The 27,928-nt window shown below is 37.9% G+C and overlaps 1 protein-coding gene across 1 annotated transcript in view; it reads right to left on the bottom strand.

The window, feature by feature from the left end:
- The window catches only part of RAPGEF4 (Rap guanine nucleotide exchange factor 4), an 85,833-nt gene extending 60,937 nt beyond the window's left edge, over positions 1–24,896 (bottom strand). The window contains exons 1-4 of the mRNA XM_053470505.1: positions 24,616–24,896; positions 17,683–17,825; positions 17,234–17,322; positions 14,304–14,450 (exon numbers count right to left, since the gene is read on the bottom strand). Of these exons, the coding sequence (XP_053326480.1) occupies positions 14,304–14,450; positions 17,234–17,322; positions 17,683–17,825; positions 24,616–24,680 (444 nt within the window). The 5' untranslated portion in view covers positions 24,681–24,896. The remainder of the gene's footprint in view (positions 1–14,303; positions 14,451–17,233; positions 17,323–17,682; positions 17,826–24,615) is intronic.
- Between the last annotated feature and the right edge of the window lie 3,032 nt (positions 24,897–27,928).

Below are 27,928 nucleotides of genomic sequence, written 5' to 3'. Positions count from 1 at the left end.
TGCTATGTAGCATCATTTGGCATTCCTAAGCAAACTACTTAAGCGTCCAAAAGCCTTATGGATCCAACCCATAATGGTTTTCCTGGGATTAACAACAACTGTTTCACAGAGCAGTCTACAGACATACAATCTGAACCAAAACCCCTTAGGGATAAAACATCAAAGCTACACGCAATCACTGAAAACAATAACAATACAACTAAGTTTTCATCTTTACTGCCATTTATAGTGAATTTTGGGAGTACACGGCAAAACAAGGAAATATTTAAAAGGGCAAAGTTTAGACATATAAGACATCTGTTGAAACAGCTGTGCTTGTGCATAGACTTCTTCTCCCATAGCCATAAAGAGATTATATAATGATATATCCATTTAGTTTTTGTCAATATTTTAAAATTATTTTTTTTTTAAAACAGTAGATATGAAAGACATCCAAAAATTATAAAACTCAGGAGAACATGTTTGTTATCTGCAAAAAAAAAATAATCTGTAATTTAAGATAAACATATCAAAACCAAGCCTTTTTTCAATTTATTCTAAATATAATTTCCAAGATGAGATGATTTTAAGGTTTTTTTTTCGTTTGAAGCCTTTAATTTACTTTTCAGCATATACATACACTTGATGTAACTTTTTCATATACTATGGGTGAGAAATTAAGTGTGTTTCATCCCAGAAGTATATAATCCAGCTGTGCTATCACATTATTAAAATAGAACTGGATTCAGTTATTCAATTCCCTTATGATATCGGCAACAGGGAAATCTATGTAGCCGGAGCCCAGAGTAAAAATAGCAGCGTAGAAAACCATGACTCACAGAGGAAAACTTTTTATTGTATGACACAGGTATGTAGAACTTTAGAAATGACAACTATTATTTCATGATTGTTAAGGTCCAACCAAAGCCATTTAAGAGAAAGACAGGAGACAATAGGTAAGCAAAGCACAGATGTGGGAGATTTCAAATTAAATCGGACCTGTTACATTCCAGGTTATTCAATACATGGTCAGGGCTGGCTTTATGTTTTATTGTGTCCTTTGTAAACTCCGTTTCTGGCTCCTCATTCTTTTATATATTTGTTTGCTATCATAGTAAGAAAAACATGTAAGTCACCTCACCAGCCCAACATCTTAGCCTAGTTTGCCTGTATGGTACGGCTGGCCTTCCTTCTGCTGCAGGACAATTCTGCTCTGTCTAAAAGGCACCAGACCTAACCCACCAAGCGATAAATACCCTAGCAAACAAGCTCTATAGCGGCTTTTGACATATTACTCAGAGTTCTGAAATGCCCCTAATTAGACATGGCTCTTTTATGTGATTAAATTCACTGTATAATCGAAGAGTCTATAAAAGTTACTGGTGGTGTGGTTGCGCCAAAAACAAATCTACTGATGATGGCCTATACGTTATTGCCTAGTAGACCCCAGACACACATTGGTCCCAGACTCATAACTTTTGAGAACTCATGCTGTTTGAGAAACAGAAGCTGTAATAAAATCCTGATCCAGATTTCCCCTAACATACAAACACCACCTACAATAAAGGCTTCTATCCTAGAGGTATGATGTATAAAAAAGTAAGGGTTATTTTTTGGCTACTTCTGACCAAGGTGCAGACCAAATCATATTCTTGTCACCTGTGTATTTTTCCCTGATGTTTTTTATGATTGTTTTGATCACATTTGTCATTTTATATATGACATTTTCCATGGTCTTCTTGTTTACTTTGGGACTTTGCTGCAATTGTGTCCCAAAGTAAAAAAAAAAGAAGACCCTGGAAAACGTTCTGTCTACTTCTGTTAAAAAACGATGGTTGCTAAGACAGCTTCATTCTTCCACATGGAACACCCAGTGTTCATCACATTTAGGGTTTAGTTACTCTCAGCTGCATTTTAACATGTAAAATATAAAACAATCATAATATGCAAATACAGCACAGACAATTCTCCCACAATTACATAGCAGAAGGTACTCCAGCTGCCTGCCTTGTTTTCATTCTTTTAATGTCATTTTTTCAGAATTATGTTAAACATGTTTTACTTAAATCACTAAATCAACAGTGTTTGTAAACTAACCTACAAAGTATTTATTGAAAAAGCCAAAATAAAGGCTGCGAAGACAGAAAGAAAAAAATATTATTTTTGTTGAGCGACCGCGTCTTTTCATTTCATTTAACCTTGTTCCATAAAAAGACTGAATTATATTTAACTCTGCTTTAATCTATTTTGAATTTATAATTATGATGCACCGTTCTGTTTACCGCTTAACCTCTTCCCCCCAACCACGGATCACTCTTGAGCCACTCTGTAATTGCGAGTGTTGATGTCATGAGATAAAATTAGAAATAAGTGACAATGGCATCGATTTTTAGGGGTGTTTGTTGCATAGTCTCCTTTTATTGAAAACAATGATCTTGCATCTATTAGGAGATCGGGTTTTGGGTTAGGAAGGTAGGACACATGTGCACAATGTGTTGTGAATCAGGGTTGATACAACTGCAGCTCGGTGTGTACGTATGAACAGAATAATGCAATGTTCGCAGTGGTATATATTTTATACAGTCAACATATTTTCCATCATCCATTTACCAAATGTTTACTTTGAATTTTTTTTTTGTAAATGTAAGTCTCATCTGTGAAACATTTATGGGTGAGTTGTCTAATAAGGTTCTACTGCTTTATGATTTTTGTTGTACTATCAAATATCCTCCAGGTTTTCTCGCTAAATAAACCAAGTCAGTATCAGTGCACATTTTGGGATGTAGCACCACCAACCTTTGCTTCATCCCCATAAATATCCAGGAGGCTTTTTGAATGCTGGTAATGGTCAACGGGAGGTAAAATCAGACAATGTCCGGTAATAGATCAAAATGTTTTTAGATACCAATGTCAGCCCACTTAGAATAATCAGTTTCTCTGATTGTTGAAGCTAAGTTATTATTATATAATGAAATATTATTATAGTTATTATTACTACCTTTTATTTATATAGCGCCAACAGTTTACGCAGCGCTTAATACAATACATATATTCAAGAGGTATGACAGACAAACCGATACATTAGGTGGAGAGAGCCCTGCTCGCAAGCTTACAATCTTGAGATATAATTATATTATTAGAACATTTTCTCCTTTCCTTTAATAATGTACTGAAACTCTTTGGACAATTCCTACCGTTCCAGCCAATGGGACCCTGTTACTTCATTTAGGTTTTCAGCCTTTTTCCTAACTTAATCTGTTCCATAACACTTATTTTAACCTTTGTTGTCTTTGTTCTTTTATTTCCACATCATTTTCTTTTTTTTGTTCAATCATTGTCTTTTTCTTTCGTTCCCTTATCTCCTCATTTGTCCTTCTCTCTGTCTTCACACTTCTTTCTTGCCTTCCTTTGTTGCAATTTACACTCCGATCTAACTGGAAACTGTTTTCTCGTACGAGCATTATAATTTCATAGCTTCTTAAACTCTGGACATGGCAGTGGATCTGATCTAGATTTGTGACACATCTAATCTAGCTTTGTGATAACAGATGATGATTAAGTTGACACTAACACAGTCCATTCCAATTCGCCCTGCATATATTTATAAACTCAATGAATGACAGCTATGCGAGCTCTAATATGCATATTAGTCTTTTTCACTTTTCGAGCTAAGGAAACCTTTGAAATGTTGTTTCATAACATCCGCTTTGAAGTCGCTATTGTACTTTGAAGTTTACTACTGTGTTACTAATATAGGTGTCGGCTGTGATGTTTCGTACCGTACCAACTCATTAACTCTCTAATCAAGGAGAGCAATAAGGTCAGGTTGTTTGGTATTATGTTCAAAACACAGCACTTTTATGCTCAGTTTTCAATGTGCAAACATTTTGCTAAAGGTTAAAAGGAATCTGTCATCAATCGACAATGCACTCCTTGAGCAATTTTTTCAGAGTATATACTTTGCCAGACAAAGATCACTAACTAGTTGACTTTGTCGACAAAAATGACACGTTGTGAGTTGTTCTGTTGCTAGTACGATGGTAAGGGTGTTATTCACAATTAATTATCTGTGATTATGGCTAGCAGTAAATTTCACGAATTATACAGAAGGATTGCAATAATCTATCTGAAATATTGCTTAAAAATGGGGTAGAGCTCTGTATTGTCACCAGGTATGAGGGACAGGTAAGATCAATGTAGCAGAATCACTAGGCAGGAGAGTAGTCAGGCAAGCCAAGGGTCAAAAACACTGTACAAGAGTCCGAAGAAGCAAATGTTATAGGAGGACCACACAAGGGTATCTGTGCTGAGCAGTTTCGGATTTTTTCAACTCCCAGCTTGCCCCCAGCCACACGTCAACCGCCGCACCTACAGTGTTCCCCTGTCAGCAGGAACATGTGGATGACAGCGGATCCCAGCGATATCACATGTATGATATTATCAGGCAAGCCTTTTTCTAAGTGATGTTTATCAGGTTATTTTAAAAAGCCTGGCTGCCCCTTAATTATTTTTCCCCTTATAAGCAAAATTGGCTTGTGCCTAAATGGTTATTTCTGCCTGGATCTATGCCATTATGGGTAGGTAGTATACACTGTGCCTTTCGGTCTTACTTACCAGGTTGAAGCCTGACCTGTATGTCAGGTGAAGGCAGTTATTTTAAAAGAGAACTGATATATTACTGACATAAAACCCTCATTGAATTGAACCAGCATTGAAAGCCATGTATCATGTTTTGTTATTATTATTATTACTTGTATGTAATGTGCACGTTGTTTGGATGTAATAATGATAATAATAAACCCACCTTCACCACCTCCTTTCTATAAAGTTCTTCATTTTAATATTTAGCTAAACACTTAGCATAAAATGTAGATTTATTCATACTAGAAATGCTAGCAACAAAGCCTGAAAGCCCCGTATTATTTTCAGCTATGATCACATACATAATGTGTGATGTTCTGCTGTGGAAATTTACTCTGCAAAAACTATATAGAAATTTAAGTTGACTTAACACTATACTATATGTACTATGTGCTATATATATGTTTAGTATTTGAAAATTCGATCTATACTGTTACTATAGCTGCCAACAGTTTCACTTTTTGGATCTAATCTTTTGAATATCATTTTCTAAATATTTATTTGGTGGATTTATTTCATTTTATTGATGAACCATTGAAGAAGGGGCCATGAAACCGCTCCCCTGAAGAATGTACAGCGGAAAGGCTTTGTGAACCTTGGTTATTTCTGTAAATGAAAATGTTGAGAGGCACTCTGCTCGGAGGAACTGTTTTTGAACTCTTAAATGAATTGTCTGTTTGTGGGTCCATGGTTACAGGAATGTCATCTAGCCAACTAAATGAAATGGCAACTTCCCATTAGTCTGTCAGCTATTTCAGAATCCTCATAAAGGAACCGGTGTAGTATGTGCAGCTTCCCGAAAATCCATCATGTTACGCACAAAATAGTTTTCAGACAGGAAAGGTTTATATTTGTTGAGGAAGTCAAGCCAACCCACGCCTTAGGACCACTCCTGTGCAGCATAAAAGGAAAAGAGATTGTTGGCTTATCTACGTGAAAAATAAATTCCTTCCAGACACAAAACGATTTAACAAATGATTCGAAACAAATATCAAAAGAAAAATGGGGGAAGCAAACTGTTCCTTCTGCAGTAAAATAACACTCCAAAATTTACAGGTCAGCAGAAAAAATGATTGAACAAGGCATAATATAGTGAAATAATATGTAGAATAATGTGTAACCCATACATTTTGTAGCAAATTGACTAGCACAATGCATAGGTGAAACTGCTCTCGTCACAAAGTTGACAGTGACAATTATTTAACAATAAGTATTTAATAATAATAATCAGACAAAAAAAAAGTTATTTTACTTATATGCCCGGCATGCAATGCTATTTTAGAAAACAAAGCAGGAAATATAATAGTCTGTGTGCTATTCTATAATATCCAGGGTTAATACAGTAAAAAAAAATCCTGGAACCATTTAGTTACCAGTAAATCACTTCACGTGGTCCGTAGTATTGTTCAATGTCCAAATAATACCCAGAAGAAGTGAATTTGTCGCACAAAATTTCCAGAAAAAAAATAGTTTTTTGGTATTTGAATTAGTCTCTAAAATGAGATTACACATAAAATGTGCAGTATGTTATATGCTGAATCTTTCAGCACTTAGAAACAATCTTCTGCATAAAGAATAGTCCATGCAAAACACAAAAATTACCAGGGATGGAATAATCAGTACCAAAGTCAATTTGTAGCTTGAAATTGGCCAGAAATTTAAAGGAAAAAAAAAAGCAGGAAGAAAGCAGATTATATTTGGATACGGAAACACCATGAACTGTCAACAGCCAGCTAATAATGTCCCTGGAGGAAGATTCATGTAAAAATCATAATGTGGCCAAGATAAGCACTACTGAATCACAACACACATGTTCAAAAAAGGCACCACACACAAACAACAAGCAAGGTTCTTGTGTGGTGCTTGTAAATATATATACCATGAATAATAACAGCCGCACATTTCCCGGATAACAAGTGACTTCTATAGTTCATTTATACAATTAAAAGCTTTATACATTGTCATCCTGTTCATACTTCACCTTGTGCTTTATATGTTTAATGTTTGCTTCCCAGGGGGGGAAGTTAATCAAACAATTAGACATACAATAAAGGACATCTTGCAGTGTTATTATGGGGCATGTAATTTCCTTGAGTTTTCTTGACTCACCTGCACTTCAGCTGCTGTCCGCCTCACTTTACTTGCGCCACATTAGGCTTTCCCTCAAGCAAGCTGCTAAAATTTGGGTGTCAGAGATAGCATCTTCAGTTCCCAGAAGCTTCACTCTATTTAGCTCAGCTGCCTCAAATGCACTCATTATAAAGTAAAAAGACTCAGACACCCATGCTTACACCACAGGGGAATTCAAACCCCTGAAAACTATAAGTCGCACTAGAAGGCAAAAAACAACTTATTGTTTCCTCTTCATATACAATTAGAGTATTTTGAAAGTTATAATATTAGACAGTACCTAGAAACAAAACCACCTTCCTATCCCTCCTTCATAGAGTATCATCTTTATTATCAGAGATGGAAATGGGACAAAATATATCATAAATCATTTGACGAGGAAAATATTGAAGCATATTGCTATCATTTTTATATTCCAAAACAAACACTTTCTAAATATGATGCCTCAATGGTGCAAAAGTCACTTAGCTAAAATGTGTCTTATAGTACATTATATATAAAAGTATATTTGAAAATAGTGATAATGGTTAGTACATAAATACAGGACAGGACTGTAAATCTATCTGAGCCAGATACTATATAGCAGCATAAAAACTTTGTGTGTGTGGTCGCGCTTATCCATCAATCTGCCCCATCTACATCATCAGACGGCCACAGGCCTTAAAGTGCCAGGGCCACCCTGTCACCGCCAATCCAGCCCTGCATAAATATTTCAAAACCAAATGGGTTCCTTGTTAAGTCACTATAAGTGTGAGCTGAAAACACATAATTGATTATGTTTTGTACAGGGCCAACTCAGCACATGTTACAAGAGTAGCCCACTAGGGTTGGCCCATCAAAATAGCATCACAATAGTAGCTGGTAAGCTACTTGTTCCTAACTTGTTCCTGAAATTGACAGAAATAAACATTATAGCCAGTTTTTAAAGGTTTTTAAAGGTTTAAAATCTATGTAATATGTCATTGACAGCTGTAACAGCATATTCAAGATGAATATGTATGCCAAATGAGATTTCTTCTATAAATTAAATTAACCTACAATAAAAAGGTACTATCTAAAAAGAATCCTCACGAACAAAGGTAACTATATTTCACTTACACTTGGATTGATTAAATACTTTCAAAAGTTTTAGACAGATTAATCTTTTCTGTTTGGACAGGGAAAAGAATGATCTAATTTCAAAGAGACCAAGCAATGAAGTACTAGTATGGGCAGAGAGATAAAATACCAGCTCTGAAGAATATCTCTCCCTCTGTAGAATTTTAATGAGAACTGATAAAAGAGCTTAATGAAAGTGTATCACTGCCCAGTGTAAGATACCTTAACTATATTTGATAAATATTGAGAATCAGATAGAACATGAATCCTTTTATTTTGATTCATGTGGATGAGTGCTTATCTGTCGAAAATTGTCAGATACCATTTCTACAGAAGAAGACAAGAGAGTCCTCCACATGTTTTCTAGATCAGGTTTGCTTAGCGTAATGTATAGTTAGCCTAGTAAGAGTTATCGAATGTTAGCTCCTTAACCATACCTTATATATGACTTAATATTCAATCATTATGTTGAGCTCATCATAAAAAATGGAATTTGAGTAAAAGTGGGGAAAACAATAACATTTAAAGATAAATCAAACCATTTTATAAACATGTAGTGCATGCAGGAACAGCTTTCCAAGGATAGCCCCTGATTCTGTATCTACATGACACTATCTCTCTGTCCTTGTAATTATCCGAGGTTTTTATTGGGATTTTAACCAGATATCCTAAGAAGAGAGCCTTCAGAGGGGCACACACTGTGATTAAAGTTGTCATGCTCTTTAAAACATGTGTTACATGCTTATTTATAATAGATGACCTTATGGGATTTTGTGCACGGCTTTGGTTTGATGATGACAACTTGTGTTACAGAAGACACATCCCTTAGCTTGTACTCAAGGTCTACTTTTATCTCCATTCTACTCGGTGGACAACTATGATCAAGGATATTATTATTATTACATTTTCTTCATAGAGTTCCAACTGATTCTGTGGTGCTATTACAATAGGGGATGATACCATTAAAACCAAAAATCACAAAATGAACAATAACATGAATACAGTAGTGCAGTTTGAAGGAATTTGAAGCCTTTGTAAACAATCAGGCAAAGTCCACGAATATTCGCCCATTCCTGTGTTCGGTTCGGGCGAATATTTGTGTACATTCTTCGTGTTCGTTTTTTTCTTAGTTTTTTGCCATTTTTTTATAAGGGGTTAATACGGGGTTAACTCGGTACGCACTACGCAGCAGCTTTGGCGCCAGGATTTTAAAGGTCCGTACGAGGGCCTCCTTTGCCATCAACCAATGAAGTGCACCTGCACTTCATTAGCTGATGGCAGACAAACCCCCTGCTAGCAACCAACAGAGTCGCTCGTATAGACCTTTAACTCCTGATGCTGAACTTGGCCATTGGTCTCCCCGCTCCAAGTGTTAAAGGTGTGTACAAGCGACTCTATTGGTCGGCGGCAGGGAGCTCCTCGGACCTTTAACTCCTAAAGGTAGTTGCACTTCATTGGTTAATGGCAGACGAGCCCCCTGCTGGTGACCAATAGAGTCGCTCATACAGACTTTTAAAATCCTGGTGCCGAAACTCGGCCGGGGGAGACCATTGGTCTCCCTGCTCCAGGAGTTAAAAGTCCGTACGAATGACCAATAGAGTAGCTCGTACAGACCTTTAACTCCTAACGGTGAAACTCTGCCTGAGGAGACTCCCCGCTCCAGGAGTTAAAGGTCCGTATAAAGTTTCACTCTATTGGTTGCCGGACCTTTAACTCCTCGCGCAAACCTATGGATTTCCACTCCCGTTAACCCCTTGCGGTGCTGCGTAGATAAGGTAGGATAGATGGGGAAGGGACCAGGGAGATTAGTAAACAAAGAGGAACATTCTTCGTGTTGTGTATCTTCGTCTTTGTGTACGTTTTGCCGCCGCCATGTTCGTTTCTTCAGTATTCGGGATGAACAACTGAAACACACCCTTTGTGTTCATTTTCATGTTTGCCCGAATATGAATGCAAAAGTCTACTAGGAATTATGTTTGTAATGCTGCAGTTAGTTACAGAAGTCAGCAGAGAAGAACAGCACCTTTAACATATGAATTGTGATCCCCTCCAACTAGATAATGAGCTATGAGGAGTACAAAGTATGTAAAAATCTATGTGGATCTAAAAATAACTGTCCTACAACATTTTTTTATTTACTATAAATTCTTATGCCAAATGTGGCGATTGATTAGATATTCCAAGTTATTATACATAGATGGAGATTTGATCACATTAAGTTGCAAAACAGTTATAAACCTGCTAATAATAATGTGTTACAGAAGTATTAAAATGGTAACAGCAAGTCTGCCAAAGGAGGAAGAACTAGAGGATCATAAGGATGTCATATCCTTTTAGACAGGATTTGGATGCAGATTCCACAACAAAAGACACACTGCAAATCCTAGAGAATGCCAAACTCCTTCAATATCAATATCTTACAAATGCTAATTTTACTGAAGGGAAGGAAATCAGCTGCTGAAACATATTATATGAACATTAAGGCAGTAGGTTTTGAATTTGTGAAATCAGTTAGCATTTACCCACAGATACTTGAACAACTTTTAGCATAACTAAATTAATTCATTATATAGTGAATTACAATCATCTGTTGCTTAGCAGGTCTAGAAATCAGGTAAATACAACCTCAGATGAACAACAACCCATGACATATTACACTTTGACATGTTTTTTTTTTAAGGAAAATAAAGCTGAAATGGAGAAGCCAGTTTGCTTACTGCTTCTATAGGAATTAGGATGCTAAGTAGCAGACAGGTGCTGCTAATTAAATGCCCTTCATTAATTGATCATCAGCAAGTGTGACCACCTCTATAAAAGCCAAAGTTTTAGCAGTTTGCTGGTGTAGAGCATTCCGGTGTGTGTTAACACAATACCAAGGAGCAAGGACTTCAGCAATGATCTTAGAGAAGCAATTGGTCACTGCCCATCAATCTAGGAAGGGTTATAAGTAGACTTTGGCGCCGGCCAACTCTTGGTGTTCGTCTTCATGGGGGAAAAATATTTCGCCTGTTCCTATGTTCGGTTAGGGCAAATATTCGTGTTTGTGTTTTTATAAGTTTTTTGTAGAAGGGGTTAATACGGGGTTAACGCGGTACGGACTACGCAGCAGCTTTGGTGCCAGGATTTTAAATGTCTGTATGAGCAGTCCGTGAAATTCTCAGAAACAAATTCAAATAACCGAAGGGTTGGCTTCTCCATTTTGGTTTTATTTTTGTTGAATACATCATGACACAGTGTAATATGTCATGTGTTGTTGTTCATCCCTCCATAGTGATAATGGGCCAGGTGGGGAGACCTGGCTCCCTGTTATGTGCCAAAGAACCTAGAATACGCCACTGTTTATATTTTAGCAAACATGGCAGAACCAGCATTTTAAGACAATGGGTGGTCCCTAAACCCATTGAAAACAATGCATTTTGAGCCCGTACATGTACGGGCTTTGTCATTAAGGGGTTACATAATTTTCTGTCCATTATTGACTTGTTTGTTTGATTGGCCACCTTTAAGTAATAATTTATCAGTGAGTAGAACACTATGAATGTGCTACATTTTTTGTTTCTGTCAGCATACTTTTGACGAGATATTTAAAGACAGTAGCTGCTGAAGCTGTGCCAAAAATAACATGGCATGTTGTGCTGTTCAGCTTACACCAAATCCTGCAGTGGTCTATGAAGGAATATCTAGGAATTTAGATGTCGGATTCTGTGAAAACTTCCTCTAGAGATGTTTCCAAATGACAAATCTTGTTTTTGTATTCATTTACATCACAAACTATTTATTTGCATATTAAATAACAATTTAAAGGGACAGTCAAATGTTTACGGAACAAGTCCCTAGACATTTACTGGCGAGCACTAATTACAAAATAATATAAAGTAGAGAATTAATACACTCTGCGTTATAGTGTAAATCCTTTTGATAATATAAAGTAGAGAATTTCTACACGCTGCGTTATATTGTAAATCCTTTTGATAAGTAACGTTTCATGGGCCTTCAACTATGCATTACGCAGGGCCGCCTGAGTGAAATTCCTTTGATTATTTATGGCTAAATCTGTAAGATTTTGTTTATCGCCATGCATTATCCAGAGCTCAAAAAATATAGGTTGTTGCTATAATGATCAATATGTACACCCAACAATGAAAGGAATCAGCCTCAACATGGCAGACACTTTAAATCACATAAATGTCATTTCAAAATACATATTGTGATATAAATAGACTGTAAAATATACTGTTTAGCCCACTACTACACCAAATATCCCAATTTCTTCGAGTCCGATCTAATCCTAACTGGTAGGCTGTATTGCCTACCACAGGGCTCAGTCACTGGTACTACATTACTTTTAAAAGCACTTCAACACTATGTATATGCCTCTTTGGACGACATTGATGAGGCACCTGGTGCTGCTTAGCCGTTTATATGGTTTATACGGTTTATACGACTATATAAAGCTTTCAATTTGTCCATATGCCATAGAGATATCCAGGAAGAGACCTTTTTGAAAGCAGGTCCAGCCCTTAAATACAGATGGGTTAAGCGGCTAGCTAGTGCACGTAGCTTTCCTACGGGAAACACATGCAAGCAGGAAGCTGGGCATTGGTGATCTGATTGCAAACAGGAAGTAGGGCATCAATGCACAGATTACCTAGCTGATTAGGAACTCAAGGCCTGGCACTGTTAAAAACTGAGTTAGAACCATACCTGGGAGCTTTGGGGCTCCTGTTACCAGGAGCCCCCCTTGTGGGATGCAGGTAGGAAGTCCTGCTGACGGGTGGTCCTGCCGACATTGGTGAGTGGTCCTGCCAACGTCGCAGGACACATTGACATACTGGTTTTAATAGAAAAGTGTGCGTGGAGTGGGACGAGACTGCAACGCCATTCCTGTGACCCAGAGTTTCCTGGTAGTGACCCAGAGACCCAGAGAAGCGTTGGTTCACCCAAAGTCTCTGTGTGAAATCCAGAAAGTTCCCTGGTATGGTTGGAGCACACAAATGCCTTAATGCTGCCTTTTAATATAAAGGCATTATTTATGATATTTCAGAGTCCCTTTAGAATATTTGGAAGTCATAGTGTTTTCCAGATCAACACTGAATCCACAGTATTTGTGAATTGTCCACGTATATAAATATTTTAACACTCTATGACCTCAGATACCTCAAAGACTATTATGCTTTTCAGATTCTAACAACATTCAGTTTAAGTTATGAAACTGACATACGATGTTACAGAAATATCAACTGTTCCATTATTTATTAATAATTTCCTTCACAATTGCCCCACTGCCAGTCTGTCCTGAAAAAAAGTTTTTAGAGATGTGAAAGCATCTGGGCATTGATTTCTTTTTTTTAAAGATTTTCCTTGAGTCTCCTGCAGAGTGAGGTGAAACGTATTCTGCCAGCGCTCTCTAACATAAATCCAGCTTCGTTCTACAGCAATTGTCCTTTTTGCACAATATACAATATAATACCCTCACACAGAGAATTTAATAGACGTGTATTGTAGGTGACCTCCAGCAAATGTATATACAATAAAAAGAAAAAAGGAGATGCTAGAAAAGTCCCTCTTTGGGCCCAAATCTGTCTGTTTCTCTTTCTTTCCCTGACATGCCTCTTTTGATGTTAATATTGGTGTATCGCAGATTTCTAGAGTTCTAAAAGTCACAGTAATATCTTACATAATTACATAAATATTGTTAGATCACATACAAAATCCCCCTAAATCCCTGCCCCCTAACCATCTAACCACACAAAAATAATAAAACCCATTTAAAAGGTTGTGTCATATGAATCAGCCACACTGTCCATGCTCATTATGACTGAAGTTTTGGGAACAAAATGCTCATTTCAAATGCTACATATGTCTCCACAGATGATATGAGAAGCCGCGTTTTCTGTTCATCTGGCATCTCGGTTTTGTTACTAATTGTGCATCACCATTTGTTATTTACACATTTTAATATGTCATTCTAGGGAAATACATTTGTTATGGCAACATTTCAATATGAGCTATATCTCTACAATCAGGGGCAAGATCAGGTGTGGCTATGAGGGAACACTATTAAAAGGTGCCCCCTCCAGAATAACTATATAATATATAGCCCCTTTATTTGCATTACTTCCTCTGTCACACCTGGGTTGCATAGCAACCACCAGGCATTCTAATGCATTAGTTGGCGGTTCCTCCAATCCCCTTTTTTGCTGAGACATGTGAACTGATTCCAGAAAATATGTTTCTGCAAGTACTTTTGCTACAGGAGAAGGGCCCCATGCACCAAGCTCTCACATGTCTGGGGCAATCAACCCTTTTGCCCCTCTATTAATCCTCTTCTGCCTATGCTACAAAATAATTTCCTCTCCACACGTGAAGCAAATGTATTCAACAATATAATTCAAAGGTACATTATAATCTATTTTCAAAATGATTTAGCTATCAAATCTCAATTATTTGCTTACCTCCCAGAGGGCTTTAAAATCTTTTTGTTCAATACGCAGCAGTTCACTGAACTCACGAGTAACAATGGTGGCATGGCGAGGTGTATTGTCCAATATCGACTCCCCAAATGCTGTTCCAACTCCCAGGGTGCAAATGATGACAGCATCCTAGATATCAAGTGGTAGATTATTGAAATAAATACACATATTAGAAGCATGTTTTTTTTCTGTGTAGGTCTAATTCACTAAAGAGCACAAAAATTCAGTATTTCCAAATTGTATTTGCTCTCATCTTGCACATGCTTGATTGAGCTCACCAAGGAGTTGCTTTCAAGATGCATTGCATCCTCAATCCATTTGGTGCCCCAAAGTACATATACACATTCCCCTTAACTTCACTGACCCCTCGACCTCTTAAAGGAAAAAAAGTATTTTTTTTTAAATCTAGTAACAACTTTATAGCTATGGATAATGTAAAATCTTTTATAGCTGGGTTTCTCAAGTAAGGCCATGATGGCCACATACAGCCGCCGGTTCAAGAAAGCAACAGATGATCATTTCACTCTAAAGATCACTGCTCAGACCTCACCAAAGGCATTACTTACAGTGCTGGAGACCAATGTGGTCCACTTGACTAGGACTATGTAAGTGAGGGAGATAAGAACAGGGATTGGAGGAAGTGAAGAAGCTGATGGGTGATACTCCTAGAAGTGGAATCTCTGTGCCCATGTCAGCATTTTTAGCACCATATCTCCTTAAAGCGCACACAAAACCTAATGGACTAAAGACAATACTGAGTAGGCCAACAACAGCCTTTTTTTCAACCCCAATCTTGTAAATTGCACACAAATTCTAATTATCAAGTGATGCCATATCTAAGTTACATATCAACATAATGTTTTTAGGTTATATAGAGAACTTCCATGCACTGTAATATGTTTCTCGTGCTTACAGTATGGGTATGGTTCAGACCACTAGACTGGAGTGAACTGAGGGCTTGTGTGAGTATGGTGTCAGTGTATGTGCTTATGCACATTGTCCCAGCCCTCCTTAAATCCATGATATCACAAATAGCTGCCAAGTAGCAGGCAAAGATTTCCCAGATAGCATGCAACCTTATGCTTTCTTTTATTCTACATGTTCTGGGTTGATCTTGACTATAGACAAAAGGATGTTTTTTTTTTCTGACACCAGTATTGGTCTGATTTATTCTTTATGCAGGAATTCTCCCATCCTAGAACCTAATGATTTTGATAAATCTAAAGTAGACCTTTTAAAAGTTTTGGGCTCCACCCAGGATAAAAAGTGGTTGCTCAGCATAGAGCACTGTTCTTGTTCTCTAGCCTCAAAACAGTACATCTTTATTTGCCTTCCAAACTTGTATAGTTGTAATAAGTTTAACAGAACCTGAATATGTTTGGGCTTTATAGGCATCCTCAAAGCCTGTGGCACAGATTTGTGCATAGATATAGTATTTCATCTTCATCAATTACTAAAAAAATAAGTTATGTTGATTATAAAAAAACCAAGAAACTTTGTTACTTTTAGTAAGGCTTGTTGAATTCAAACTAGCATAAATGTTAATCACAATATCTGCTGAATAGTTAATAAATATATTTAACTTTTGTTGGTAAATATCAGACGCCATCTTATAAATTCTAGGCATCCTAGCACCGCCACCTAGTGGCCCATGTATGAGATACAACTTTAACCTGTGATGCTTTTAACAGGTGAGTAGAATGTACCAAAATACATTCCCGTTAATGACATCAACCTTATGTAATGTTTTAGATCCAGTCTACCAATGTGCAGGATACACATATGTACTTAGCATGTGTACCACATTTACGGTATGTCCCACATGTGGAAGACATTTACTTATTTGGAGTTACCAGGATATTTAGCCGAGCATGTGTATTTTTTGCTTTAAAGGACACTCCAGTCCAGGTAACCAATTGAATTGTTCATGTTATAGGTCACATTAAAGGTGGAAAAAGTTCTGACGTGATTTATCTTTGTCTCATGTGTAGACTTTTTATATTCACTGTAATTTGTATCAATATACATATGTGATTGTGATTTGTTTTTCACACTTGCTTATCTTATTTTACACACTACGTACTTACATACACACACACAATAACATACTTACACACACCTACCTTTGTTTGCTCAGGGGGAGGGGGCACTCCATTGGCGTGCTGGCAATATTGGAGTGCCAATGGAGATGGCTTTTTTAAGGGCCTGTATCGGTCAGTCCCTCCATGCCTTTACTGCTGACAGAGGGACTGATTGATGGTGTTAGGCAGCGCTGGCATTGGGGGCCGCAACTGGGCAGGGGGGGACCCCATTACACCAGTATTCTTACAGATAAAGAATATACATTATACTACTTTAATATACATTTCTTTGGTAAGGGGGGTCTGAATGAGTCACCAAAATGTCCCTTTCATATAGTAATAGGAATCTGTAGTATGCAGGGTAAATGTGGTTGGTGTATAGAGGTAAAAGGAGGAGCAGGTGTGCAAATATTAGAAGTCCCTGGTCACTAGAGTTTTTACAATCTAAATAGCTTTCCTGATTTTGTTGATACATTGAACTTGCAAACAGAACCATGTCATTTCCATTTATCTCTAGAGATTACGTGTGTCAGTGTATGTAATCTGATCTGTTTAATCCTTGTGGTGTATACAATGCATATACATTCAATGGTTATTGAGTTGTAGCCTGCACTGAAGATTCGCTCCGTAGAAACTGTCGTATGGAACAGTTAGAAAAAGAATATAAATGGTGCTCTCTTCTTGAACAACCTGAACTAAAATGAGCTACATCGCGTATCTCAAAAAATCCATAGCAGACTTCATTACAACAGTAGCATAATAAACACGTGTAATAAATGCATAAAGTGGTTCTGCCAAATAATATTTACATAAAAATCTAGTGTTAATTACCTGGTGGCTGTTGGTTTCAGTCACTTTTACATCCAGAGATCCCGTTAGCACGGCGTACCAACTTGTGCCAATATCACCCTGACGATACACTGAAACACAAGGATACACAGGATGGTTTCATTGTAAAATAATTCAAGCATTTATATAGATATATATACTGTATATGTATATATAAAAAAAAGTATATGTAAGAACAACAAGTACCTTTTTATATCACAATTTTATTTTTGTATATGTGATGTTTATATGACATTTTATCAAGACTACCGATGTAGCATTGGAAAGTCAAGTCTAATTATTTATACCATGTCTATATATATTATTGAGTTTTAAGACCAGTCAGTGTATTTGTGAATTAACATACATATTGTTAGAATGTAAATGAAGATGATTCTGTGGAAAGGGATTTTTTTATGTTGTATTGTTTTTTGAGGACTTTTGCCACTTACAAGTTACACCCTTTTCTAGGCATTCATAATAACCACAAAAGCATATCTGCTGAAGGAGGTGTGGGTGAAATCTCTCAAAGGCCTTTACTTCTTTCAGACGGGCAAATATAATGTCCACATCTTCACTTGAACGTTCGACGGGCCTAAAAAACAAACAACAACTCACTAAATGTAATATTGTGTAAGAAATTACTGAATTAATTATAATTCATTATAAAATATACACAATTATTAAAAAATATGTACAAAAGGTATTAAAAAAACTGTTGCATGTCCATAAAAACAATTCCTGTCTTTCCTTATTTAGCCTGAAGGCTGAGATGAAGTCTGAAAGGCAACAAGGATACAGAGGTGATCCACAAAGGTCCAAGATTAAAGAGAATGCGTAAGAGGTTATATTATATCTATCTATCTATCTATCTATCTATCTATCTATCGATATATTAACCTATGATGTAATTTTTTTGAGTAGCACACAAGTTTCCAGAACAAGACAGACAAGAACAGATGGAATCGACTAGCGTGGCTTGTGGTACGTGCCAGACCTACTATTTCCCAATGGTATTGTAAACACTTCTTCATTTATGCACAAATGTAATTGCGTCTAATATTTTGAATCAAATTTCACTTGGTTTTGTACAACAGAATATTGTTTACTTTGTATACTTCAATTTATCAAAAAATTACTTAATTAAAAAAATCTTAATCTCACAAATATAATTCCAGTGGAAAAATATCCATTACAATGCGAATGATTCCACCCATAAAGGTAGCCCAGATCTGAAAAACAAATTCCTTTAAACTAAAATAATACACATCTCAGACATGTGTCTTCTAATCTGCAAAAATGTATGAGATTAGTTCTAACGAGGACACCGATCTTGCTGTACTGGGATTTACCATATAGTGAGTTATTGTGTTTTGCCCAGTTTTAGTAAAGCTAGTTTAAGACTGATTTTTTAAAATCATTTTAGGGTACTCCTTGAGATTAAAGGGTATAGTTCAACAGGAATTCTTTGCTCAAGTAATCTTGATGTATTAAGTATGATGTCATGACCTACTGAGGAGGGGCAGCACTGAAGATGAATATTGTGGGCCTACTGGTGCCCTTGTTTGCACAGGAGTTTGGCAGAGAGCTCTCCTCATTATTTAGTACTAAAAGAAATCAATGAAGGCTTGAGTCTCTGTTTCAGATGGTCAGCGTACATTTACCTGCCTTTGCTAATTTGTATTACCCCACCACAAACAGGCAGCATATTGTCAATGTTCCTCCTTACCTCTGTGATCATGGATAAAAACTACAGAAGACAAGGGAATTCTTAAATCTTCCACACCACCTACTATTTCATACAATGGTATATAGTAAGTCGAACTCTCGCCATTAAACTCGTTACTCCTATAAGTAGATGTGATATCAATCTATTTCTGCACTGTCAACATATTCCATTATCTTACTGTATTTCTGTGTCAGATGCTTTACGTTTGCTATGTAATAGGGAGATAACATCTGTGACCACCAGTGTTTTCCTAAAAAATGAAAAGCAGCTATTCTCTAACTTTTTTCGCTTCACCATTTTGTACAGGTTACACTAAACTATATTATTTTAGGTAAATAAAAAGGTTTAATGAGACATCCAATATCGACACAAGAGTCTCATAACATTACACTGGTTTAAGATGAACTTACTTTACTATCCTTGGCTGTTATTTGTTTGTCTTATGTACAGTATACTGTTACCAACACTAGATGTCTCCAAATTTCTACAATAAACGTACAGTATTTCATGTAAATATTGTTTCATATCTGCATGCAAATCAATCTCACAGTTTAGCGGAACATGAATGTATATTATACATATTCCATAGTGTAACAAACACAAACCCCACAATTGTGACATAACTGTTCATGTCTGTTAGAGATTACAGGATGCGCGCTGCGTAAATTGTTGGCGCTATATAAATAAAAGATAATAATAATAATAATTATAATGTTGCTGCCTCCTCAATGCAATGTCTGTTGCAACAACATTTCTGTCTATATATTTAAAGCCGCAGAGTAAAAAAGGGGCCTATACTGCTTCCGTTATGTAATTTGTCAGGTCACTTTCATGTTCATATTATAATCTCTACTAAGGGATTTGACGTATGAGGTGTTAGAAGGGATTTAGGAGGCCTTGCTGCATTAAAAGCAGGCATCAAATACTGTTTTAGCCATGTTGCGGCCTCCTTTAAATAGGGAGCACCAAGTACCTCCGCAGGGTATCGGGACTGATATGAATCAGATGTATCTCTAGGTTTCATTACAGGCCTGGAAAACAAATACTTGATTTGTCATATAGGGTAGATAGCTAGTCATCAATTATACACAAATTAAGGGAAATAATCCAAATGTTTATTTCTAAATAAATAATGTATAGTGGATGGGGCGCATTGTTATTTTTATCTTCATGGATCAGTTTTGCTGTAATTCAAGCCTGGGGGGATTCATTCATTTCTACGGCTAATAAAGGATTTCCATTCTTTAACTAAGATTCACGTTTATAGCGTTTATGAGTTCTAATAATGTTTGTATGCTAAAAATAGAAGACAGGGAATAAAAGATTATTTGTACACTTGTTACAGAAAACAATATGCATTTTTAATGAGTTTTAAACATCACTCCCTGATATCCAGAAGCACATTCCCACTGTGATCGTCCTGCTGTTACACAGGCGGATCACCACAGGTAATATACACTAAAGGGAGTAATGTGGACCTTTGAAATAGCACATAAATAACATATAATGTCATATGAGTGGAAGTCACCCTGCTAACTGCATTATATATAACATAATTGATAGTTGGAATTTTAAGGCAAGACAGGAGGCTTCCTATTTGCATATCTTTACTCTCAGCATCAGCAGCAAAGAAAGAGTTAACGTAAACTGGTAACAACCAATGAAAAACAAGAACCCCGACCTAGCGCATCCTCTTCTTGGGGTTCAAGATTTCAGGGCAGCGATGCTACGTCTCACGCGGACCAAGATTGTTGCCATTCGGAAGGAGATCCATGCCCATCTCCGCAAGAACTCTTTTTCTCTACGCCTACTCGCACGCATGGTGGGTCTCCTTGCATCATCTATTCAGGCGATCTTCCCATGTCCACTGCACTACCGTGCTCTTCAACGCCTCAAGGCTCAGCACCTTCGCAGACTTCTGTCATACAATCAACCAGTTAAACTTACCCCAGAGGTTCGTCAGGAGCTCGGGTGGTGGCTTTGTCACATGGAGGCTTGGAACGGTCGTGCAATCTTCGGTTCTCAACCTGATTTTGTCCTGGAGTCTGACACCAGTTTGCTGGGTTTGGGTGCAGCCTCCCTCACGGAAGTGACCAGAGGTCGGTGGTCACTGGAGGAGCGTTTCCTCCATATAAAATGCCTAAAGATAATTGCGGGGTCTTTTGCAATCAAGAGCCTAGCAAAATGCCGGTCAGACTGCTGCCTTCTCCTTCGGATGGACAATGTCTAGGCGCTGAGGTACATTAACCGCTTGGGAGGCACGGGCGATGGACACGTTTACCCAGGCTTGGCCAGCGTTCGGAGCTTATGCTTTTCCCCCTTTCGTGCTCCTCCCAAGGATGATCCATTACCTGCGACGAGCCAGAGGGTCTCTGTTCCTGGTGACTCCACTCTGATACGCACAGCCTTGGTTCCTGGCACTGCTGGAGATGGCGTTCCATGATCATCTAGCCCTTCCATTCTTCCCGTCTCTTCTTTCAGGTCCAGAAAAGCTAGTCTTCTTGGTGTTTGGGACAACAAGTAGGTCACCATTTGGTCCCTATAGCCTTTATACTAACTTTTCTGGCCACGCAGGTGAGCCGGTGGGTAGAGCTCCCTTGATTTGTTTGTTTATTGAGGGGCATCCGCCTATCTCGCCTACTGGTTCCACGGTTCTGGATTTTCTCAGGGCTTGGCCAGACAACAAGTCTCTTGCTTTACGGCAGTTGTCAGCTAAATTTACCTTGCTTTTATGCCTCTTATGTTTTCGCAGGGTTTCAGATGTTTTGAAGGGCTTTTGATGCCAATGCTATTTCCTTTTCCTCTGAGGGGATTCTCTTTCATATTCATAGGAGGACTAAGTCTTCTTCTGTCTCTTACCCGTACCTGTTGGATGACCCCAAGTTGTGTATCACCAGGTGTGTTCGCACATACCTAGCACGCACAGAATCGGTAAGGTCTGCTTCTGTGCATCAGCTTTTGATTTCTTATGTTCAACCTTTTCGGCCAGTATCGGCCCTTACTCTAGCCAGGTGAATCCGCTGGCTCCTTTCCTTGGCGGGCATCACGTGCTCCTTTGGAGCCCATTCTGTCAGGGGTGCCGCGGCTTCTGGGGCTTTGGTGGCTGGTGGGGCCCTTAGCGACATTTTGTGTGCTGCAGATTGGTCGCGCGCTTCCACTTTCCGTACTTTCTATTTTCACCCTTTGTCCTCTGCAGCTTCCGCTTTGGTTTGTGGCGTTAAAACTGCAAATAGGAAGCTTCCTGTCTTGCCTTAAAATTATTCTAGCCTTGGTGCCTGAATAATTGTAATTTTAATAAGGACAGGAGTATCCCCCCTCCCTTCCCTTTTGTGCTGGGTCTTATGGGGGCAAGTGTGGTTTTTTTGCTATGTTTCCATGTGTTGCTTGTATTTTGCCTTATTGCTGGTGCTGTTGGGATTTTATGTTGCCCATATATTATCTTGGGATATGGTCCTGTTATGCTGTCTCATTCTTTTTCAGCTTGATCCGGTGTCGGCAGGTTGATGATCTCTCTGTTGGAGTGAGCTTTGGTAGTCACTCTTCGGTTGCTGATGTATGCTGGTTCCAGTTTCCGATTCAAGTTCCAACATTCTGGTTTTCCAAGTTCATGGTGTGAGATGGGGGTCTTCTGCTCCGGTTCTAAGCTCTCGAAAGAGGAAGAAGGGGGACGCCTGAGGGCTTATATGTCTCTGGTTCTTGTTTTTCATTGGTTGTTACCAGTTTAGGTTAACTCTTTCTTTGCTGCTGATGGTGAGAGTAAAGGAAGATATGCAAATAGGAAGCCTCCTGTCTTTCTTAAAATTACAATTATTCAGGCACCAAGGCTATAATAATTTTGAATCATAGACAGAAATGCTAGACAGATGGATTCTTAAAAGAGTTACTAAAACTTAGTTGTGCTTTGATGTAAAATGAGCATTTTAAAGAAAGAAGATAATTACTAACTAACCAGAGTTAATTATATTAAATCTATAAATGAATGTACATTAATTTGGGAATTTAGAAATAGCAATGCATGCTGCACTCCCAAATCATATTTTTAGATCAGTTAAGATCACATGCCTTAAACAAAAAATGCAAGCAGAAATATATCCACAAGAGCGGTCTACTTTCCAATGCTAACTTCCCCTTATAGAAAACGTACAACTGCTGACATCTTTTAATCTGAGGTGCAGTTGGCATCCCTCCAGGTACAGAAAGTATGTTTACCCTCTTACTTTCATGGAGAACCCCTAGAGCCTCCCACCATACGCAGAGATGTAAAAAAAGAATAACTATTAGGACTCCAGAATAACTTTTAAGGGCTCACTGTGGGGTTGTGGACCTCTCACTTAGTATGGCAGAAACTTTACCTTTCTGACAAAGTCAGATGTAGGTAGCTAAAAACCTAAGCAATGGGACCCGCATGGACCTTAATACTTCCATTCCACATCATTTCGGTGTCCTTTTCCCTTTTCATTTCTAATACAAAATTTGTGTTTTTAAATAGTGTCCTGGGATGTAATGCCTAAATGTTGAGATGTAGTTGACTTCAGGTGGAAATCTGTGTGTTATAAAACTAAAAAAAAAAATATTCTACATAAAAGGCCAAGTTGACTTGTCATAGGGCAACATAACTAATAACACCTTGAAATGTATCAAGATGTGAATGCAATTCAGGAACCGTGTTGTACTTGCCATAAACCAAGCCACAATCAATAAACAATCAATCATATGCCACATGTCTGGCATATAATTGCACCTCATTTCTGTCACAGAGAGCACGTCTTATACATTGTTAATTTTATATACTGGGAGGACACAGGAACCATTATGCTATGTCAGATTACGAGTAACCGAGCAGTAGGGGTAGCATTAAAGTGCCCACCATATACCTAAATTGCAGTGGCAGGAGTGGATAACAATTAACTCATATGACCATGTTGTGCTTGCTGTAACTCATTGTGTCTAGCCCTAGACAGTATCCTAGCCTTCCTAGGGCAATACACCTCCTTCAAGGGCCAGGCACTGATCGCCTATTAAACACAACACAGCTCCATGCCCAGAACCTACAGATATGGATGTCTCTTTGCCATCACACGTGGGATGGGGTGTGATGTGAGACATCATATCTGTAGGCTCTGTGCATGAAGGCCTTATAGAAATCACAATGACCTCTAATTGACCATCTTTATTTGGACAATTGACACGTCATTTTTTATCCTTAATGAAATCGGTCCCACATATAGGTGGAAATGTAAGGCCTACTGATGGGTTTTTTTTTCTCAGGAGGTAATAATAATTTCTTTATGTCAGGTAAATTTACAAAGCTGCCTTCCAGCCGGTACATCCCTTTCTCATCCTATGCTACAAAATACCACTAATGGACACAAACACTTTATTGATTCCTTTCCATGCCTACACAATGCAGATACCCTGGGAATAACAATAGAAGGGCAGGAGGAGAGGACAGACAGCTCTGGGGTCGCACATGCATGCATTTACTGGACACCAGGGGAAACAATCAGGTTGCAATTAAGTATCATCCATTCACTATACATCTATTTCTGTTGTGATCATTACCCAACGCCACAAGCTGCTTAATTAGCATGCACTGAACATGCCATACAACACGACGGTCACACCAAGCGTTCAGCACTTTACAAGGCGAAGGTACCTTTTATCTAAGCAGGCAATCCATTCTGCAGATGAAGAAGAATGCGAAGTGTGAGCTGCAACCATGTTTGCCAGCCCAGTCTTGTACAGATCTGTCTATACAAATCCCAAAAGTGCTAGGACCAGTTTCAAAACTAAGGATGCTTTTACCAACAAGAAATCACAATAGAGTGGTGGAGAAAATCCTATATAGCCTATACATTACATGCTAGGGCTGGACCCTGCCATGGATTTCATAGGGAAGCACAAGAGTCATACAAAAGCCTCAATATACCCTTCCTCTGGCTCAGCTAAACTCATCTGTACAGATAGGGAAAAGGGAGGGGGTGGACTGAAGGTGCTGCAAGCACTGGCTACAGTAGCTCACACAGTACAATCTTAGACAATATGAGCTTCAGAGGAGGTTTGCTTTTTTTGCAGCTAGGCATGTGAGTTACTGACACTAACATACCAAATATAACATATAATATTGCTTCATCTGAATATCTGCTTATATCATTCATTTATTTTCGGAATATTCAAATATTCTGAAACGGTCTTTTCTTTATTTTAATAACCTCAATAAGTATAGCTTGGTAGAGAGAAGGGACAGGAGATGTGATAGAAACATTTAAGTGTATAAATCGATTTAAGAAAGTATGGGAGGGACATTTATTTCAAAGGAGGAGAAATGTTAGAACAAGAGATCATAATCTAACACTGAAGGGTCAGAGGCTTAGATGTAACATGAGGAAGTTTTACAAATGTGTGGTACATTTAACTAGACAAAAGACTTTACTGAACAACATGATCTGGTGTAAACAATTTAAGTTATCTTGTGACAAAAGAAATAACTAAGGTTCTGGACACAGATCTTGTGAGGTCACCGGACTAAAATCAGGTTTTCTTTTCCTTTAGTTAGATTTTATCGGTTTACATAGTGAAAACTCGATCAAGGAACTAACTGAAAAGTTTCATTCTCTTGAAACAGATACTTGTTACTAGAGAACAGAATCAGCACCATGGAGAGCGAGCAATGGACCTCATCCCATAGAGATCAGTCCTGTTTTACACGTATGTCCTGGCACTGGTGCGCTGCATACGTGTTAATAATAAGTATTTGTTTCTGTCAAGTGTTATTTGTCGGCTTTGTCATTGCGTAAGGCAATCCTCAGTGGGTAGTAGCTCAAGCTGCTTTAATTATAGTTAATCTTTTGAGAAGTGTTTGATGAGACATGATCATGTAATAAATGATCCTCTGTAGCTACATTGTTACTTTACTTGTGCCAAACGGAGATTTGTTACACTACACAGTGTACAGTGCATATTAACATGGCTATATTGTTACCGCTAAATACTTAGCTTGTCTTATAACAGGGGTGTCCAACCTGCGGCCCTCCAGCTGCTGCAGGACTACATCTCCCATCCTCTTCAGCCAGCCCCTTAGCTGAAAGAGCATTATGGGAGATGTAGTCCTGCAGCAGTTAGAGGGCCGCAAGTTGGACGCCCCTGATATATAAGCTTTTAGGGTATCTCTCCTCTGCTGTAATGTAAGTATTTAAATGGACACCTGGGCCATCATTTGCACTTTAATACATTTGGTTTTCATGCATGTAAGTGGTATTTTTTATATCTGAAGACATGTTTATGTTTGTAAATGGGCCACTAAATGAGAACTAATTGTATAGTAAATGTAGAATAATACATATAAGATCAATCTCGGAGACTCGAAGATACAAGATGTCCATGGAATATACTGTTAGCATATTGCTGTAAAACCTGATATAATTACTTAATTGATGAGCTGGCTGCTGTGATATATGTTTGAGGATAACATTTTTAGTGATTCATTAACTCCCTCTTTGTTTCTTGCTGGGGATTACACACACTGATGATATAAGTGGCTGCGACTGATTTGGTTTCCTTGGAGATACAAGATTCCTTCCTATACTGTGTGTAGCCGTTAACATTTTAATATACAGAACCACATCCATAAGAGAAATGCATTCATATAATAGAGATAATCTCTACATTTGTTCTCCATTTCCTCTCTGTCATAGCCCCATATTTGAAAATTTCAAAAAATACATATACTGAACCCAAAAATGTATCCAGCAACATGAAGTGCATCTGCAGCATGGTATGCAGATTCTTACTGTCAGGGATATTGTCTTGGCTCAACATATCAAACACATTAACTTCATTGACTTCATTAGCATTGCCATAAAGGAAAAGCTGAGTGCTGTGCTTGAGTTGGGAATGTCTAACATGTGAATATCTGCAGTTGAAGTTTATTGGAACGATGTGAAACAAACCCATTATCTTCAGTGATAAACAGCATTACTTTATGCGATGCTATATTTAAAACCTATATAAATTTTGTATTTTTCATGGGACTTCATTTTATATATATATATATATATATCCCTTATTCTAGCAACAAATAAAGTCTGCTTCCCACTTTAGAGGCCTAATGGATCCATCTTTAATTATTGACTTATGCTACAAAATAATGAAATCTCTGATTTAAGGAAAGAAACACAAATCATAGCCCATTAGGATAAATTAAATGTGGTAAATACCTAGCGGTGACATTAAAAGTTTAGAGAAACCAAATGTCACTTTTTGTGGAAAGAACTGATCTAACGGCCTTCAGCAGAATTCTGCTTTCATCTGTTTTGTTGAATCGGCCATATGTCTACTGTTCTTTGTTGTATTTAGAACTGAACACAACGTAGGAAGAATTGTGTGTAACTAGGTAACAGGCCTTGAAAACAAGTGTTACATGATACAAATCAGATAAATATACTGCAAATTGGCACCGAGCTGTTCTTTAGCAGAGAGAGTTATTTCTTGATTACTCATCCAATGTTTATCGGTTTAACCTTTAATATCTGAAATTATAATTAGTTCACCGGGCCAAAGTTAAGATAATTTTTCCAGTTTTTCCAAGGTGGGATATAGTAAATATATATATATATATGCCAGAGTGCCGTACAAGGCCAGAGTAAATATAAAAGACTTCTACGTTGAATAAATGTACAATAATGGTATCAATGTATATTCAAAGATTGACTTATACTAAGGTCCAAGGTGAGTAGAGAATGCCCTGATGGAATAGGCTTTCTGCCTAAAACAGTCATGATCCCTTTTGCTTATTGTTAGTCTAGAACAGGGGTTCTCAAACTGTGGCCCTCCAGCTGCTGCAGGACTACATCTCCCATAATGCTCCTTCAGCTAAGGGGCTGGCTGAGGAGTATGGGAGATGTAGTCCTGCAGCAGCTGGAGGGCCGCAGTTTGAGAACCCCTGGTCTAGAAACAGGCCAGAGGGTCGC

The sequence above is a fragment of the Spea bombifrons genome, chromosome 7 (assembly GCF_027358695.1).
Source record: "Spea bombifrons isolate aSpeBom1 chromosome 7, aSpeBom1.2.pri, whole genome shotgun sequence".
Taxonomy (NCBI): Eukaryota; Metazoa; Chordata; class Amphibia; order Anura; family Pelobatidae; genus Spea; species Spea bombifrons.
Note: the sequence above shows the minus strand (reverse complement) of the source record. Positions and strands in the feature narration are given on the sequence as shown.